Genomic DNA, 20,652 nt, shown 5'->3' with positions numbered 1-20,652 from the left:
CTATGAGTTTCCTAAGCTGTGCTTGTCATATGACAGACATTAGCTAGTCACTGAGGCTAAAAAAGATGAATAAACAAAGTTTATTTCCTGAAGGAGGAGGACACAATTTATTGAGGGAAACAGATAAGTAAACAAGTAATTAATGGTCAGCATGAGATCTACCATACTAGAGGTATTGGTTCACAGGTAGGAGCACCATAACTGAATATTTATTATCTAGATATCAAATATCAAGGCTCATGGTGATTTCCAGTTTTACCAGAAGTGGCCAAATGGCTGGCAGACAAGAGGCTTCATAAGAAAGCTTTCGAAGACTTTATTTCTCTTTAGGATTTTGCCTTCAGATTCATATGTTCAGAAATTTAGAGACCTACAGTTGACAAGGTTTGAGATTTTTGTCTGGTTGGCCAATGGATAATTAAGGGAAAAAAAAACCATTTGTCAAGAGAATTAGGAATTTACAATAGTTGGGACAACACATTTTCTATTTGTAGATAATCATCATGGAAATTTAGATGATCAGATTGCTTGACTAGTCTTGGAGCCAGACAAGTCAATTCATTTACATGACTCAGATGTGCTCTGTCATCAATCTCTAATAGCCTGATAGAGATACTCCATTCCTGGCACACTAGACAATGGACAGTAGTCCTATTAGGGCACCTTCTCTCTTGGACTGTGGATGAAAGTTCAGTGTTTCCTCTGACACCTCCTTTTTTCTTTGCCTTTATGGTAGACCAGCTCCTTTCTGATTGACACATTCTTTTCTTAAATGTTTTAATATCTGCAATCAGATAATGAAGTTAACCAAATATGTTCACCATGCTTTATTTACAGAGTGTGCCTGCTTTCTTTGGAGACTGCTGTGTAATGCCCTTTATCTTTACTGACTGTGTTTTGTTTTCCATATAGGTACATGTCAACCTTGTATTCTCACCCTGATTTTCCAGAGAAAGGGCCAGAGGAGATTAATGAAGAACTAATGAAAAATGTTAGCCACAACCCCCTTTTACTTCTCACACCACAGAAAGTTAAAAGATATGTTGAGTCTTTATGGAGGAAGAAAAGCTCTGGACAACCTGTCACCTTTACTGATATCTTTGGGATGTTAATAGGAGAAACACTAATTCATAATGTAAGTTACAGTTCAATCTACATTACTTTTAAAACAAGTAGACAGAACATATTATAATATTACATTTTAAATAAAAGAAAATGTAATGCATTTTATAAAAGTCAGTGGACTCTACTTATTTGTCCAACTATGTGTACTGAGCCCATTCTCCCCACCAGAGATTATAATTCTTCTACCTTTCAAACTAGTGCTTACTAATTCATTTCAATGATGTAAAGGTTTTGAATGTGTGAGGAAGTGCTTTTGTATTCCTTTTCTCTGGAAAAAAAAAAAAAATCACATTTTAACCCTTAACTGCCCATTCCCTCCAAGAATGGTAACATTTTTAGATGAGGAAGAATGAAGTTTGCCTGAATAGAGTCAAGAAAGGGAGGGGATCACACAGAACAGACCCGCTTGATACATGATTGCATTGATGTTTCGTTGAAGATAAAGCAGAGGAGAGCCTGTGACAGGGAGTCCAGGGACTAAGTTTCTTCCAGGCTCCACAGTTGCTAATTCATTCTCCAGTTCAGATGTAGACATATAATCTAGAGTTATGATTATGTTTTAAATGAAGATAGTTACTTCCATAGAGCTTATTTTTTGTTGTTCGTTGAGGACCTAGTAATTTCTAGAAGTAATAAGACTTATTTTTATCATAAAATTATAAGATTTTGATTGGAATTACTATTTCGAATAGCATTCTTCCTGTATCTGTTTATAAATTTAAAGTCATCTTTTTCTTTCTTCTGTGGACAGAGAATGAATACTACTCTGAGTAGTTTGAAGGAAAAAGTCAATACGGCACAATGCCCTTTACCTCTTTTCACCTGTCTTCATGTCAAACCTGACGTTTCAGAGCTGATGTTTGCAGGTATGCTGTTTCCTTTCTCAGAACACTTCCTGGAACCTCTGAATTGCAGTTTCCCGTGGTTTTCTTTAGAGGAAGGTCACAAGCAATTTCAGTTGTTTATTTTAATGTATTTTCTGTAACATAAGACTTTGAAAATATAAGAAAATATTAAGTGAGACGATTTCCTGGTTGTAGAGAATATTCCATGAAACTAGTAACTAATGTATTTTCATTTACTATAGTAAAATAAAAATCATGGATACAATCAATCAATACAGTCAATTATCCATTCCTCAGTAACTTTTGACAAAATAATATGCCTAGTGCTTTTAGGTAGTGCAAATTCTTTTACTTGTTGGTTATCTTTTCATTAGTTGGGTAATATGATCTACAGTCGTCCCTTGGTACTCATGGGGGATTGGTTCCAGGCCCCATTGTGGATACCAAATTCAGTGGCTGCTCAAGCCCCACATACAAATGGCACAGTGTTTGCAGGTAACCTACACACATTCTTTTGTAGACTTTAAATCATCTCTAGGTTATTTACAATGCCTAATACAGCGTAAATGCTAGGTAAATAGTTGTTATATTGTTTAGGGAATAATTACAAGGAACAAAAGTCTGTACATGTTTAGTACAGATCAAACATAGTACATGTCAACAACGTTAACATTTTCTGGAATTTTTAAAAAAATATTTTTGATCTGCAGCTGATAGAATTTGCTGAACTCATGGGTATATAGAGCCAACTGCCATTCAAAGTGCTGTCGTAATTTTTATAATTCAGCACCTAAAAAGTTCTAGTGTATATTTGTAGTGGTTGATGAACAAATGCCTCATTTTGTTAAAATCTCAGGAGTGAACACTTGTTTCTTCTCAAGCTTTGCTTCTTGGATACTATAAAAGTGCACAACACTACTCGGGATGCTAAGGCAGGAGAATGGCATGAACTTGGGAGGCAGAGCTTCCAGTGAGCCGAGATCATGCCACTGCACTCCAGCCTGGGCCACAGAGTGAGACTCCGTCTCAAAAAAAAAAAAAAAAAAAGTGCACAACAGCATACTTTTGGGGGGCCTCTGTCAGTGTTAGTCTACAGCACAATGGCATTTCTGACTGGCTGGTGGGCTTCATTCTATTTTTAGGAAAATTATCTCAGTGACTTCAGACACACCATGAGCTTAAAAAACCATCATGAATGGTGTATAATTAGCAGATATATATCCAGAATCCTTTTGTAATTTTCACTTTTCTCTCAACTGCCTCTCAGACAAAAATTTTGAATAGTTTACAAAAATTAGCACACTTGGGATCCATTCATTCAAATGTTTATTAAAATATTGGCTAAAATGTTTGTCATGCTTATGGTTCGGAAGGCACTTATCACATTTACTATTTTATTCCATGTTTCCTACAACCAGGGAGTAGGTATTTTTAGCTCTGTTCGACAGAAGAAAAACCAAAACCTCATAAAGATTAAATAATTTGCACATTGCCACTTAGAAAGTAATTAGCAGTGCTGAAATTGGTTTCAAAAATCCTTTGTTCTTTTTTTTGGTAAAATTTTATTTTACCATACTAACTTCTGATGTGTACATAGTGATTATGGTCTATATCAATTGCAGTCTGCCAGGCGCTAAGGATGAACTCCTCTTTCCTCACCACAATATATTGTCCCTACCCTATAAGACCTTATAGTCTGTTTGGAAAATTTACAATAATTATTAAAGAAGTTAAGGCACAACAGAGTACAGAACTGTTACTATACACTGTCATTTTGACCAAGTTATATAACTTATGTTAGACCCAGTTTTCTCATCTGTTAAGTGAAGATGAGACTTCTCACAATGTTTTGCCAAAAAATGAAACAAAGTATGTAAACAATGGCAGGCCCTAATAATAAGTTTTCAGTAAATTTTAACAATTTAGAATGTTCTGTGAAAGCTGTATAAGAAAAGTCAGAGGTCTAGATCTTAAAGATGAATAGGATTTGAATATGAAAGGCACATTTAATTATTGGATTGTGGAGGGGGGTGTGTAGTAGGGTCAGGGATAAATCTGGTATGCTCAATGGCAACAAGGAACCACATATCTTGGGCTATAATGGAGTTCACAGTAAAGAGTTGAGACTTTATTACATAGAAAAGTAAGCGCCATAATGAAACTGCTTCACCCCTCAATAGCTATTATCTTGTGGAGCTTTGAAATTTTTGAAATTGTTTGATCTGTAACACCTGCATGCTAGTAAGATTTTTGCATGGCCAAATAAATCATCCTTCCCCCAGGAAGAATTATGATATGGTCAAAAGAGCACTACATTCTAATTTAAAAGCCTTGTCTTACAATATTTCTAAGCTGAATACCCTCAGGCTAGTCATGTAATCTCTGATTCTTATTTTCCTCCTTATTTAACAAATATATTAACCCTAAGATTTATCTTCCAGAGCTATTAAGGCAATAATATGAAATATGCATGAGATAAGACTGAAAACTATAAAGAGGCATACAAATATGAAAGTTTGTTTTTATTGTCATGATTGTTCTGGACTTTTCACAGTGGTTATATTTTATTCTGAATTTTTAGTCAATAGCCATTTTCAAAGAAAACCTAACTAAAATAATTAAAGAATAAATAATATTTGGGTGAGTGGCTATTTTGGGTTCTTTTAGACTGAAAAAAGGCTGTTTTATATTCAGTTAGTAGCCTTTGGACCTGGATGTGTCTGCTTTTGACATCTGCTTAACTGCAGTACTGCTACTGAGATGAGTGGTGCACCATTAACCTTCATTGTTAAGCTTCTGTCATAAGGTGGTTTGAGCTGTGTCTTCCAACAGATTTAGACAAAACCATTAAACATTAATTATATGAATCTTGTACCCAGATAAGACATCTTAAGGTACATGTCTTGAGAGTTCAAGTAGCTTTACTTGAGTTATTGAGAAAAAAAGAATAGAGACATGTCTGTAATTTATTCTTCTAATGTATGCTTAGATGGAAAGTGGCTGTGTAGAAGAAAAAGTTGAGATAGTCTCTGAATTATATTTTTAAAAGTCAAATAATCAAATTAGCTTACAGAAGCTTTATTAACAATTTTACTTCAACAATACCGAATAACATTTTCCCTCCCTCTTGGAATAATTTTAAACACACCTTTCGTTTAGAAATTTCTTGGGAATTTTCAACAAATAAACATTGGTATTTAAACTGTTAGAAATTCCTGACTTCTCCACTACATCACATTGCTGAAAGGACTTAAAACATTAATTTAAAAATTTCCACTGGTGAATAAACTGCATTTATGGATTACAACTTACGGTTATGACCTTAGCATCATGTTAAATTTTTTGACAGACACTTTAGAAGTACAAATACAGTACTTTTCCTCAAGAAAGTTATAATCCTATTGAAAGAGACAAAAATAAAGCATGGAAAAATTCCTATAATATACCTAGACCTGACATAAGTGTGTAGACCTGACATAAGGGTGAGATATCATAGAGACTTAGTATAGTCATAAGAAAGGGTGATGAAACTTGGATTTAAGTCGAATGTTGAAGGATCTATCAAGTACAGGTAAAAAGATATCTTTGTGTGGAAACAATATGAGAAAATGCTCAGAAGGGAAGCCAGAGTTATGTTTTGGGCATCACTATAAAAAAAAAAAAAAACTAGTCTAGGACTTATGCACACATTGGTGAAAAAAGGTGTTGTATTTGGAGGCACCATTAGTTCCAAGTTATGGAATGATTTTAATTCCAGACAGAAATATTTTTATTTGATTTTGATGATAATGGGAAATAGTTAATGCTTTTGTGCAGGGCAATAAAATTATTTATGTAGTGTTTTTGAAAAAGGTACTTTGGTGACCAATAAAAACAGAATGGAAAGGAATGAAAATGGAAGCAGAGATATCACTGTGCTTTTGTGATAAGGCCCTGGAACTAGGGACATACTGATAAGAAAAGAATAGATGGATATGAGAGGCCTAAGAGTTGTCGGTGTGACGCAATGATGGGTTTGATAGAGTGATAGCATGGTTTACTGAAATAGGTAAGCTGGCCCGGGAAGAAGGGTGATGAGTTCTTATCTAGGTAAGTATAGTGGGAGGAGATGACAGAATATCTGAGTGTAAAGGCCCCAAAGGAAGTTGAAAGTACATGGAGGTGCAGGAGAGAGGTTGGAGTCAAAAGGTAGAGTCACCAGCAGGAGAGAATTAGTTGAAAACTAACACCGTGAGTTCTTCAGTGAGGGGTGCAGAGCTCATTTTAGCTTTTGAGAATGCCTATAGTTACGGTGTGCCCAGGCTACAGCACTAATCAAGAAGAGATCGCTAGAAAAGTAGGAACCAGGAAGTTGTTATGCCTCAGTTCCCATAATAGGGCTGTGAAACTGAGATAGGAAATTACTTGTATGAATACAGGAATTTTCCTAACAGCCTCTGATTCATTGCTAGTCATGTCTCACAAATTCCATGTAAATCACACCACTTTCTGATGAAGAATATATGTACCATTTGGCTTTGACATATAATGAATTACAATGTTATCAAAATTGTGATTTCATCACTTCCTTCATGAAAGGAGGGTGTTGTGACCTACCATTGAACAAACAATAAATATAGATCCACAATTCCTTTTCCAAACCTTTGGTGACATGTGTTTTAGAATTCAAGATGTTTGGATTTTAGAGATATAAAGATACTCATATTGTGTATTACCTAATACCCCAGTGGGTTCTTATAATCAAACAGTGATATTTCTCTAATAGGATATATAAATATTCACAACGAGTGGGATAAATGAATTATAAGAGCCCCCACTGACATTCAAGCCTGATTTCTCACTAAATGAATTCAGATCAGATTTTACCACCAAATGAGTAACAAAGAAGCTTATGAATTTTTGAATTGTTTGGATTTTGTATTGTTGGATAAGATATTATAGACAATTTCAGAAAGAGAAAAGCTAGAAAAAAAATGAAGTGGGACAGAGAATTATGAGTTGGGAAGAGGTGGATGATGTTGGGATTTTAAAATGGACCATCAGCAAAGACCCTAAAATAAAGATTAAGTAGGAGCAAGCATTATCACTGCAGAAGGGAATAGCAAGTGTAAGGTGCTAAAGTGGGAATGAACTTGACTTCTTTGAGGAACAGCAAGAAGATCTGTGCTGTGCGGCTGAAGTGAAGTGGGATACGCAAGACAAAATGTGATAGAACATTGTTAGGAGGGATGTGGTCACATCTCACAGGGAGTGGGATCTATCTAGGCCAGGATGGAACCTTGTAGGCCCTGTTTTTATTTTCAGTGTAGTGGGAAGCTTTCAGATGACACTGGTGTGCTGTGATTTATATTTTTAAAGATTTATTCTGGCTATGGGATATCAAAAACATAATAGGTGAAGAGAGTAGAAGCATTTTAAGAGGCTATTATGGAGGTCCAGGAGAGAGAATACAGCAATTTGTATCAGTATGATCACAGTGGACAAATGGATAAGTGACCAGGTTCTAAACATACCTGGTGATAGAGCCTACAGCACTTGATTTTTCCTGTGTAAGCTATAAGGGAAAGAGAACCATCAAGGGTAATCCTCAAGTGAGTAGTGGCATGAATAATAGTACCATTTACCAACAAGAAGAATGAAGGAGTTGCAAATGTAGAAGATGGGAATCAGAAACCAGGAGTTCTTGCTGAAGACATTAAGATGCAGATGATTATTAGACATAGCCGTAGCCATGAGAATACATGAAACATGAAGTGGCTACTATTTATTGAGCAATTAATAATTGCTCTTCTAAAGCTCTTCCAAAGAGAAATGTCCTCTTCTAAGCTCCTCACATTTCTTAACTCAGTGGATCTTCAAAACAATCCTACACACTATCTACTTGTGATATGTGATTTTATTCACATTTTATAGATTAGGGACCTAAGACAGAGAGAGAATAATACCCAAGTCAGTAAGCACAGTTCATAAGCAGCAGAATGGGATTTGATCCCAGACAGTCTGGCTCCAGAGCCCCTGCTCTTAGACAGTATACGTCTGTGGTACCATGTTTTCCTAAGGCATTCAACCTAAAAACTTTGTATTGAAATCTTGTGGAGTTAGAATAGATGGTTAGTGAGCAAAACTGAAGTGAAGGTGAAGAAAAGATAAATGTTAGAAAACATTTCATTTCATTTTAATAAACTGAATTGTTTAAAAGAGTTTAATTTATTCTGTCTGCTCCATGAAATTTATATCTAGTTAGCAGTTTTCAGTTTCCTATTCTATAGAATGAAAACTGCCTTCAAAAAGACATCTAAGTTTTTAAATAGAAAAGCGTATCTAATTTCTGCATATTAGAAGGGATCTTTTTGTATCGTCTTGTCTTATTCACCTCTAAGCATTTTTCCCCCAACTTCTACACAGTGTCATGTACATAATGGGCATTTGGCTAATGTTTTCATTTCGATATTTTAAATAATTGAATGAGAATAAGCATAACATTATTAGAGTGATCATTAATTGTGCACACCATGCTGTGCATTTTCCTATTAATGGATTGCCTTGTTTTTAAAACACTTTCAGATTGGGTTGAATTTAGTCCATACGAAATCGGCATGGCTAAATATGGTACTTTTATGGCTCCTGACTTATTTGGAAGCAAATTTTTTATGGGAACAGTCGTTAAGAAGTATGAAGAAAATCCCTTGCATTTCTTAATGGGTAAGTGATCAAAATAAAAATATATCACTGATTTGTTTGACTATTTTGAAACCTGGTACATTTTAAGTTATTTTCTGTTTCTGCTTTATTTTAGGTGTCTGGGGCAGTGCCTTTTCCATATTGTTCAACAGAGTTTTGGGCGTTTCTGGTTCACAAAGTAGAGGCTCCACAATGGAGGAAGAATTAGGTATCCTAAAGATATGCTTACATTGATACAAATCTTGCTACATTGATAAAGTTTATTAACATATATAGAGAGAATATTAAATCTTCGTAAATATTTCAGTTATTCTAAATTTGTTAATAATTTGGTTGAATCAATCTAAATATTTCCTAAAAATAATATGTAAGTTACTTCTTAAGTATTATTTTGACACTGAAGTTATAAAACTCATAAAAATCATTGATTCCTTAGAGTAATTTTTAGTATAACACATCTCTATTCCTTTTTTGCATTATACTGCTAAACATACTATTTTTATTAGAAAGTACTCTTTTTATCAAATAAGAGTAACTTTTTAAATATTAGATTCACCAACAGCTAAATACAATGTAACACTGAAGTTTATGCTTGTCAAAGTTTATTTAACCCTTAAATATTAACTTACCAGAATTCTGTTAGCATCTTATACTAATCTATACCCAAAAGAAGGAAAAAAATGAAATCACCTCTAGTACACTTAAACTAATGATTTTCATTAAATCTAACCCATTGGCCTATAATAAATTATGAATATTTACAAAACCTGAGAAAGTAGACAATCTCAACTGGAGACCAGTGGTTTTCATTCATTATAAGAATACCATAGAAACATGTTTTCTTAAATTAATAAGTTTGACTTAAAGCAAACAAAAAATTTACATTCAGTTTCTTCCAAAATCCTTGCCACCTGTATTTTAATCAACATTAACTTTTGTTTTGACTGTTTTGACTGATAGCATAAAGAAATGGTGGCATGCTAAATCTGAATTTGGAGCCATAACAGCAGGGACGTGGGAGAAGTGCCTGATGGACTATCAGCACAACTACCTACTATCTCTTCTCTGTCTGGGAAGTAGCACAGATCTATCTGAGAACAGAGAAGTCGACAGAATAACATTGATGACTTTTTAAATAATCAATTTATTTGAAGAATGCTTGCATACAAAAACTTATTGCAGGAATTTTAAACAAGCTGTCCTTGGTTATCCCAGACAATGTCAGTTGATTTAATTAAGTTTACACGAAAAAGAGAATACAATTGTAACTTTAATTGGAACATTAAGTTGGCTTATAAGCAGCATTTCCACTGCTCCTACAATTGATTTTAGTTATTTGATAATTTATTTAATATTTATATTTATTGTGGGAAACTCCTGTAGTTCATAATATTTTCAAGAGTGTCATTTGTATTTTTGCTTAGTTCTTAATGAATAATGGAAAAGTTATCTTATAATTTCATTGGAGCCAAAGATTTTAAAATAAAAATAAAAACAAACACACAAATAAGGCACCTTGTGTTTGTTTACTTTCTGTTCTCTGATCATCACCCAGTTAATGAGCAAACAAGGTAGGTGGCACCATGAGCCTGCTGTGACATTTGCCAGGGGGCACATTCTCTTAACAGTAACTGCAAGGCAACGTGTATAATGATAAAATGATGTTACTTGATTTCTTTTAATGAACATTACATCCCAGATGAATGTCCTGTTCCCAACTCTTTGTGGAAATAACAAACTCTTTCTCTAAATTATGTGAAGCTTTTAGAAAAAACAAAAAAGAAGAAGAAGAAAGAGAAGATCACAGGCTTGCTTCCTGTGCCCCTCTGTTGAATAATCCAGATAACCTAGGGTTTGTTGTTTTTTCTTCTTAAGGCAGGAAGAGAATAGGCCTGAAATAACATATCTGAATGTGGGTGAGACAGTGGCTAAAAGCCAAGGAAAAGGAGGAGGTTTATACTAGGTAGTTTTGAGAAGGTTCTTTGTTGAGAAGTTTCTTTAGAGGCTGGCAGTCTGGCAGCTTATTGACTCGGACTGTGTGTCAGACTGAGGGGGAATATCGTGTATGTGTGATCCGCCAGTTGGCAGGAAGCATGTTACCTCAGATTAAGTAAGGATTTCCAGAAACGAAACCAGAGAGGTGACCAAGAGGACTCTGAGGACTCCTGGTGACTACTCTATCCTTTGGCTGACTGAAGTCTACCTCCTAAAGGAGTGTTCAGAGATGATTTTTACTTTTTTGTTTTCTTCCTTCTGAAGAAAGACTTTAAGGTAAATTGGGCTACAATCAGGTAACTCTGAATGAAATTATTTACTCTCTAAGGAGTTTTGAATGAATGTGAAAAATTTACACTTTTGAGAGATGGAGTTGTACATTATACTAGGATGGAAAATATGTAAATTCAGAATAGTTAGCTATTCATATCATGAAGTCTTCCTTACAAATAAGACAGTATTTTGGTGAACAATTTTCTTAAACTATCATGTGTGACAGAAAGAAAGAAAGGAAAGAAAGAAAGAAGAAAAAGAAGGAAAAAGGAAGAAAGAGAGAGAGAAGAAAGGAAGGAAGGAAAGAAAGAAAAAGAAAAAGAAAGAAAGAAAGAGAAAGAAGGAAGGAAAGAAAAAGAAAGAAAGAAAGAAAAAGAAAGAAAGAAAAAGAAAAGAAAGAAAGAGAAAGAAAGAAAGAGAAAGGCAATAGAAAGAAAGAAAATACTTAAGGAAGGAAAAGAAAATAAATGTAGGACTAGAAACACATCTAATGTATATGACACCTGGGATAAATCATTTCTTAACATCTCCCACACCTCCATGTAACAAAATTACTATTGATGATAGCCATGAAATGAAATTAATAATATTAGCTTGTGAACATTTTATCAAATTTCTTATGTATAATCATGCCAGTAAAAACTTAAAAAATAAATGTCAATCCATTGCCTTAAGCATTTATTAACCCTTCCATTACTAACTCTTGCTCATTCACGCACATTTTACTTGAAAAAAGACAACTAGGCTGGGCACTGTGGCTCACACCGGTAATCCCAGCTCTTTGGGAGGCCAAGGCAGGAGGATCGCTTGAGTCCAGGAGTTTGAGACCAGCCTAGGCAATAGAGTGAGACTTCATTTTTACCAAAAAAAAAAAAAAAAAAAAAAATTAAAAAAATTAGCCAAGCATGATGGCCCATGCCTATAGTCCCAGCTAGTCAGGAGGCTAAGGTGGAACTGTTGCTTGAGCCCAGAGGCAGAGGTTGAAGTGAGCAGAGATCATGCCACTGCAGGCCAGCCTGGGTAACCGTTTAAAAAACATAAAGAAGAAAGATAACTAGTTATTATGCTAGAATTTGCTGCTGTCTTTGTTTTAAGGATTTCTGGTTGTTATTTTAGTTTTTATAACTGCTCTCTTAATATGTTCTGCAGGAAGCACAAATTCTTGACACCAAAAGGTGAATTTCAACTGATAATTTTCAATATTATTGAAAGTCAAAAGATAATTTATGTTAGTACCTTTCATTCATTTTAAGAAAACTGTTTTGTAGCTCACCTGTAGATTCTGGTTTTATCCTTTATCTTCATAAACACCACTTAAAAATATCTAATAAAGAAAAAGGCATATTTTTTGGTATAACAAGGAGCTTCCTATAATCAAGTTGTTATTTTTGTCAGAATTATTATAAACATAAAATTATCCTCTTTAAATCATGAATTAATAAATATAAACTAATTTTTCATGTCCCAGGAAATTTTGTTTCCAGTGAGAAATCTGAAAACATGATTAAATCTAATAAATCTAGAATTATTAAATGGATTTAAATTTATACTAGTAGAGCTAGTAGATTTCACTCTGTGGTTTTGCTCAGATTACTTTTTTATAATAAATTTAATTGTTAATTTTGACACCTGAAATGCTTCAATTTTTTTGTTTTCTTTTCACAGAAAATATTACAACAAAACATATTGTGAGTAATGATAGCTCGGACAGTGATGATGAATCACATGAACCCAAAGGTGAGTGAGCCGGAAACTTTTCTGGCCAAGATCCATGAGGAAAGGATATGAACACTTTGTCTGATTTTCTCACTCAAGATGCTGATGGTAATCTTCACTTCAGACACGGAAGTGATAAAATTGTAGCTTTCTATTGAGAGGATTGCATGTTGCATGTCTAATAAAATAGACAGCACATATAGATCCCTAATTTATTTTGTTTTAATACCTCAAAAATACTGTAAGTTGAACAAATGAACAGATCCAAGTTGGTAGATATGCTGAATTCTATTTTAAGTCTGATTAGAGCACTAGGCTTCTCAGCATGGTTACTGTGATTTGGGAACCTTTTTAGATGGCTTTAAAAATTAACATTTTGTCTTTCAGAATTTTGTTATTAAGTAACATGAAAAATTATATTCTCACTCCATTCCTGACCCTTATCCCACTGGCTACACCTCCCCTCTTGAGAAGGGATTGGTGATGAAGTGGGGTAAAAGTATCAAGAACTTGATGCATATATTATTTGATAGTATAAATGAGCCCTTTTACATTTTGACAAGATAGTTTTCAGTTTGGTGTGGATCATGATAGTCAGTGATGGACTTGGGGCAGAGATAAGGTGAGGATCAGATTTGCAACAAATATGAAGGTCATATTTGTTGTAAATGTTTTGTGGTAAAATAGATTATTTTGACACAGTGTTTTGAGATAGCCATTTATAAAAATGTTCCCAATAGTTAAAAAAAAAAAGCCAACAAACAAACAAAAACAAAAGCAACAAAAAAAAACAAAACAAAGGGAAGGCTTTATAAGAACTGGATGTATCTGTCCTATTACAGTTTGAATATGATCATCTAGATTTTAGAAGATGTTAAATGCTTTCTGGTCCAAAACTTAACTAATTCCACTAGGCATGGAAGAGCCTGTTTTATCCTTGCTTAATTATTACTAAAATTAAAGTTCTTTTTTCATAGCTGGACTATTACTTCCTCAGAAGATGTGTTTGTGTAAATTAGAGAAAAGCTGCCTTCTCTGGAGAATGTAGCTGCACAGGGCCGTGGCTTGGCTAGTGTGTGGTGTCTTGCGAACATTAAGTAAGAGGATTCCTTCCCTGGGCAGCCAACACTTTCATCTGGGCACAAGGCTTGGCTAGATGAGTGCAAGCTGGGTTCAGCCCTGATTTGCCCCCCTATCCTGCTGCGTTATGCAGCCTATGATCTGCCTAATCAAATAATGACCAGCAGCTCTGATCATTACGCAGGAATCCCGAAAGAACCCTGTCTTGGAATGAAGCAAGTCTTCATCCTGGCTCCTTCATTTTTTAAATTTAAAATTTTATATATTTTAGCTTTTTGAGTCATTTTTGTTTTGAATTTCCTTTTAATGAAGGAAGCTAGCTATTGTAAAGGGGATAGATATCATATGCCTAGCATCTTTAGAATTATTTGTGTATTGATTTAGGGACTACCGAGGAGACAGAATAATGGTTTCTCCATTATTAAGTATTTCTACAGATGGTCAGTACATTTGATAACCCTTACAGTACTAGCTGAGTCTTAAGGCTGAGAAGTTCAAGGACTGTTGAATATGGCTGCTTTGGTTTTAGGATCAGCCTTGCTTACAGCATGATATTTAATATGTGGTTAAGGTTTTCTTTTCGGCTCTTAGTATTTATTTTTTCTTTTTCACATAGAGTTTTTAGAGAAGTTTTAGACTCAAAGCAAAACTGAGCACAAAGTACAGAGTTCCCACATGTCCCCTGTCCACCTTCCACCACCCCTGCCTCTCCCACTATAAACGTTCCACACCAGAGTGGTACATTTGTTACAACTGATGAACTTAAATTGACATTATTATCAAAGTCCATAGTTTACAGTAGGACTCACTGTTGGTGTATGTTCTATAGGTTTTGACAAATATGTAATGACATATATTCATCATTATACATGTCACACACACTAGTTTCACTGCTCTAAAAATCCTGTCTCCTGCCTCTGTCCCCTGCTCCCCTAACCCCTAACAAGCACTAATCATTTTACTCTCTCCATAGTTTTGCCTTTTCCAGAATGTCATATAGTGAGAATCATACAATGATGTAGCCTTTTCAGATCTTTCACTTAGTAGTGTGCATTTAAAGTCACTCTATGTTTTTTCTTGGCTTCATAGCTTATTTTTTTAGCACTGAATAATATTCCATTGTCTGGTTGTGCCACAGTTTAGTTATTCATTCACCTACTGAAGAAGGTGAACTTGGAAAACTTGAACTTTGCTTCCAAGTTTGGAACGTTATGAATAAAACTGCTAGAAAAATCCATGTTCATGTTTTGGTGTAGACACAGATTTTTCAATTTGGGTAAACACCATGAAGCACAATTGCTGGATCATATGGTAAGAGTATATTTAGTTTTGTAAGAAACTGTCAAACGGTCTTCCAAAGTGGCTGTACCATTTTGCATTCCCTACCAGCCATAAATGAGAGTTCTTGTCGCTCCACATCTTTTAAACATTTGGCATTATCTATGCTTTGGATATTGGTCATTCTAATAGGTATGTAGTAGTATCTTTTTATTGTTTTAATTTGCATTTCTCAAATGACATTTAACTTGAAGCATCTTCTCATATGCTTATTTGCCATCTGTATATCTTTTTTGATGAGGTATCGGTTCAGGCCTTTGGCCCATTTTTGGATTGGTGTTATTTTCTTATTATTGAGTTTTAAGTGTTCTTTGTATGTTTTATATTACATGTTTTAAATCAAATATGTCTGTTGCAAATAATTTCTTTCAATATGTGGCTTATCCTTTTATTCTCTTGAGGCTCTTTCATGTTTAGTCATATGATTTTGAGCAAAGTTTTAGGCATTTTCAGCTTTAGTTTCTTCAAACCTATCCTGGAACCATTTACCTTCTCTCACAGAATCGTTGCAATCATTAAATTAGCAAATGCATACAAAAGGGCTTTAAGTTGTAAAGGGCGATGCAAATAGAAATGTACTATTAGTGTTATGATTAATAAGCCATAAGTATCATTTATATGTTGACTGTTGGGTTTGTCCCACAAGTGATGCCATTATCAAAGGTATCCTGGTATGGAAGTGAGGGCTTATTGAATAAGAAGAAGAAAAGTAAGAAGTGACAGCCCCAAAATCTTTGGAAATAATTGTGTATCTCATTTATATCCTGTGTAACTGGAGATAGAAATTGTTCACTTTATAGCCTGAATTGTTCTAGTAAAAGACACTTTTTGTCCTGTTTGGCATTAGAAAAGTGTAAGAGTAGAAAGTAGTGTATTTGTTTTTGGTGACTATATAGTCATCTGGACTGGTTACTGAATGAAAGATCTCTTCATTTACTCAGCTCGGTTAAACAAATACCTGTGAAGATAAGGATTATAAATCATGCTACTATAAAGACACATGCACACGTATGTTTATTGTGGCACTATTCATAATAGCAAAGACTTGGAACCAACCCAAATGTCCATTGTGATAGACTGGATTAAGAAAATGTGGCAAATATACACCATGGAATACTATACAGCCATAAAAAAGGATGAGTTCATGTCCTTTGCAGGGACATGCATGAAGCTGGAAACCATCATTCTCAGCAAACTATCACAAAGACAGAAAACCAAACACACATATTCTCACTCGTAGGTGGGAATTAAACAATAGAACACTTGGACACAGGGTGGGGAACATCACACACCGAGGCCTGTTGGGAGATGGGGGCTGGGGGAGGGATAGCATTAGGAGAAATACCTAATGTAAATGATGAGTCGATGGGTGCAGCAAACCAACATGACACATGTATACCTATGTATCAAACCTGCCCATTGTGCACATGTACCCTAGAACTTAAAGTATAATAAAAATATATGTTTATTATGGTTTTATGTATGTTTAGTTTACATTTATTGGAAATTACGAAGCTGACTATAGAATCTTTTTTTCTCTTTATTTCAACACACACACACACACACAATCACACCCACATACACACATAGTTTTATAAATGCGTGAATATTTATAAACAGGGTTCCCAGAAATCGGAAAAAAACGGGGTTTAGGCAGGTGAAGTTATACACTACCATAAATTATTCTTTGATTTTGAATATGAATAAATAAGATTGATGATGATGATGCTTTTGCTGCTGCTGCTACAACTGTTTCTGCTGCTAGCTAGTGTTTATTAAGAATTTAATATGAGCCAGGCATTTTTCTAAGAACATTACATAAGTGCACAAACACAGTTAATTCGCACAACTTTAGAAGGTTTATCAATGAGGAAATGGAGGAAGAGAAGGGGAAAGTAACTAGAAAATAGTGGAGAGAGGGTTGGCACCCAAGGAGTCTGATTCTGGAGCCAGTGCTATAAATGACCATACAATATAGTTTCCCAGGAGTAATGGTGTATGCATAGGTTTTAAGGAAAAAGCCATTTAAAACTGCTTCTTTGGGGTGATTGCTGAATTTTAAAGTGTTTAGGCATTTGTTTAAATTAATGGCTTTTAAATCCTCAAACTTTATAAGCAAGGATGAAATGACAGGTCATAAGATCAATAGGTCATAAGGGTGTTTATTTAGTAGCAAATATATGTTAAATCTTTTAGCTCTCTCTCCTCATTTTGCAGAATTCCTGAATGTTTGTTAAACAGGGTAAGATTTCTTAAGGTAACTTAAGAAATGTAGAGGATAGAATTAACCACTGCATTTTCTGTCTGTAAGTTATATGTGTGCATGCAAGTGCGTGCACTTGAAGCCAGAGAAAAGGAAGAAAGCAATTCAGGAAAGAAGGAAAGGGGGAAAATGAAAGAAATTTACCTGGAAATCCGAGCATAGACCAAGTGGCACTGTCAAGAATATACACTTTACACGCACTATAGGTAAAAGGTGAACTAAGAACAACTTAAGAACAAAAAGGATTAACTGCAATATTAATTTAGGCAAATAAACATGTTAAACCAAATATAGAGCTTCATTGTTAATTTTAACATTCAATTATCCAAAGAAGATCCCCTTTTTTTTTTTTTTTAAGACAAAGTCTTGCTCTGTCGTCAGGCTGGAGTGCAGTGATGCGATATCGGCTCACTGCAACCTCCGCCTCCCAGGTTCAAGCGATTCTCCTGCCTCAGCCTCCCGAGTAGCTGGGACTACAGGTGCATGCCACCATGCCCAGCTAATTTTTTTTTTTTTGTATTTTTAGTAGAGACGGGGTTTCACCTTGTTGGCCAGGATGGTCTCGATCTCTTGACCTAATGATCCGCCTGCCTCGGCCTCCCAAAGTGCTAGGATTACAGGCGTGAGCCACTGTGCCCGGCCCAAAGATCCCCTTTTAAACATGCATTTTGGAGTCTGTATAGTGACCTTTTATTTTTCCCTAGGCACTGAAAATGAAGATGCAGGAAGTGACTATCAAAGTGATAATCAAGCAAGTTGGATTCATCGTATGATAATGGCCTTGGTGAGTGATTCAGCTTTATTCAATACCAGAGAAGGACGTGCTGGGAAGGTACACAACTTCATGCTGGGCTTGAATCTCAATACATCTTATCCACTGTCTCCTTTGAGTGACTTTGCCACACAGGACTCCTTTGATGATGATGAACTGGATGCAGCTGTAGCAGGTAAGTGTACAAAATATAATCAGTGGGAGCTATTGCAGGAGATCTTTATTCCTTCTCTGGAGAGAAACATTTTAATTATTATTAACACTTACTCATTTATTCTCAGTTATTACAACCTGCATTTAATGTGTGAAGGGCTTCAAATGACTAGAGTTTTTTGTTGTTGTTTGTTTGTATTTTTGAGACAGGGTCTCACCCAGTCGCCCAGGCTGCAGTGCAGTAGCACAATCATGGCTCACCGCATCCTTAAATTCTTGGGCTGCAGCAATCCTCCTGCCTCAGCTTCCTGAGTAGCTGGGACTACAGGTGCACACCACCATACCCAGCTAATTTTTGTAGATTTTGTAGAGACAGGTTTTTGCCGTGTTGCCCAAGCTGGTCTCAAACTCCTGGGCTCAAGTGATCCTCCTACCTTGGCCTCTCAAAGTGCTGGGACTACTGGTGTGAGTCACCATACCAGGCCTGGATTTTTTTTTTAAAGAAAAATTTACATTGGATAGGAAATGGCCTAGACATGTCAGTATAGAAAATTTTCATTAAAATATTGAGGAGGACGGCCGGGGAGCAGTGGCTCACTCCTATAATCCTAGCACTTTGGGAGGCCGAGACTGGTGGATTACCCAAGCTCAGGAGTTCGAGACCAACCTGGGCAACATAGTGAAACCCCATCTCTACTAAAAAAATACAAAAAAAAAAAAAAAAAGGCAGCTGTGCATGGTGGTGCACACCTGTAATCCCAGCTACTCAGGAGGCTGAGGCACAAGAATTGCTTGACCCTGGGAGGCAGACATCGCAGTGAGCCGAGATTGTGCCACTGCACTCTAGCCTGGGCAACAAAGTGAAGCTCTGTCTCAAAAAAATAAAAAATAAAAAAAAAATATTGAGGGAGACTAGATCTTCTCTGTACTGGTCACAGTTCAGTTGCAGAAATTTGGAAACTATTTCCTATTTTCTGAAAAGGATTTAAAGAAGGGAATTAGGTGCTTATAAAATTGTTCCAAACCTTCAGAGAGCAAGCTTTAGGCTGAGCTTTCAGGAATGATTCAAAAAGCACTTCAGAATCATCCCCACAAATGTCTTGGCAACTGTGCTTGGCAGTAGAAATAGTGGAAATGTAGCTTCTGTCTCATTTTCTTTTTCAGATTTTATGTGAGTGTTTCTCTTTGGCAGAGGCCAGGTCTCAGGAGAACTGGAGCTGCAAGGGAATCTGGCAAACACATTCTTACCCTGACTCCCTAGTGCAACATAGGGCTTGAGTAAGCCAGCCTGTAGTGTTCACTAGGCTATTGGAACTGTCTCTCCAGTTCTCAGAAAGGTTAGGTAACTTTCTTAAAACTGCCCAGCAAGAACCTTGTCACTTTCAGGTTTGTCACTTAGCCAGATCCTCAAGAATAAATTCCCTTTGGTCTTCAGTTCCATGCCTGTTATAGATTTAAAGTTAAATTTGCTTTGGTGACCAATCAATACACAATAATTTTTTGGTGATTATTCTGTTATCTTAAATTTTTATATTTCACCACACCATCATCTTTTCCTTAATGTCCAAATGTCATTCCTCAATCATTTATGTCTAAGGACATTTTGATTAGATGCAGTAAAAACTTAAATGGGATATTTCCAAAAAATTTTTTACTGCCTTTTGTTTAAGCATCATACCTAGAACATACTTGTGAAATTTAGGATATAGCTTTGGATTTTGTTGTTGTTTTGGTATTGTTGTTTCTGTTTGTTGCTTGACCCCTTAAAAGGTATTGCAGAAGCAAAAATGACCCCTGTTGTTTAAACAAGATTAGTGCAAACTCATTATATTTTGTGTTATGTTTGTGGCATCAAACTCTAGGATATGAGGTATGTCTGATTATATACTGGTAATCCCAACAGGATTCACTACGTTATATAGCATATTAACGATTATATTAACTATAATGAAGTTCTAATTGTTATAAAGTCAATATCTCTTTTTAAATTCATCCAGAATAAAAATACACTTAACCATACATTCAGTGACATTATTTTTCTTGTTTGGTCACGTAACTATGCTTATTGCCATCTCAATACCAATTAAATATGTCTCTTCTAGAAACGTATGCTTTATAGATTAATGATGATGAGCTTAAAAAAACTACAAATTCATAGAGCATGTCGATATATAGAGAATCTTCAGTTATTTTACTCTATAGAAAGCGAAGATCAAAGAAGATAATTCTGTCATCTTTGCCTAAAATTTCTCAACAGAGCTGAGATTGGGACACAGGTTTCTTGACATTGCTTCCAAGCCTTTCCCCTGGCCACACACCATTCCCCTTAGCCCTTGGTTTTCTTAGTCATCCACTTGCTTATGTAAAAATGGAAGTTTTCTTTGTGTATACTTTATTCTATTTGTTTTACA

General features: G+C 35.4%; 1 protein-coding gene across 1 annotated transcript in view; it reads left to right on the top strand.

Moving 5' to 3' along the window:
- PLA2G4A (phospholipase A2 group IVA) overlaps nucleotides 1-20,652 on the top strand; it is a 170,800-nt gene that overhangs the window by 119,660 nt on the left and 30,488 nt on the right. Inside the window, exons 9-14 of the mRNA XM_032137064.3 lie at nucleotides 913-1,135; nucleotides 1,877-1,991; nucleotides 8,535-8,672; nucleotides 8,767-8,859; nucleotides 12,585-12,656; nucleotides 18,021-18,263. Of these exons, the coding sequence (XP_031992955.1) occupies nucleotides 913-1,135; nucleotides 1,877-1,991; nucleotides 8,535-8,672; nucleotides 8,767-8,859; nucleotides 12,585-12,656; nucleotides 18,021-18,263 (884 nt within the window). The remainder of the gene's footprint in view (nucleotides 1-912; nucleotides 1,136-1,876; nucleotides 1,992-8,534; nucleotides 8,673-8,766; nucleotides 8,860-12,584; nucleotides 12,657-18,020; nucleotides 18,264-20,652) is intronic.

This window comes from Hylobates moloch, unplaced genomic scaffold, assembly GCF_009828535.3.
Source record: "Hylobates moloch isolate HMO894 unplaced genomic scaffold, HMol_V3 SCAFFOLD_18, whole genome shotgun sequence".
Classification (NCBI taxonomy): Eukaryota; Metazoa; Chordata; class Mammalia; order Primates; family Hylobatidae; genus Hylobates; species Hylobates moloch.
The sequence above is the reverse complement of the archived record's forward strand: the minus strand, read 5'-3'. Positions and strand labels throughout refer to the sequence as shown.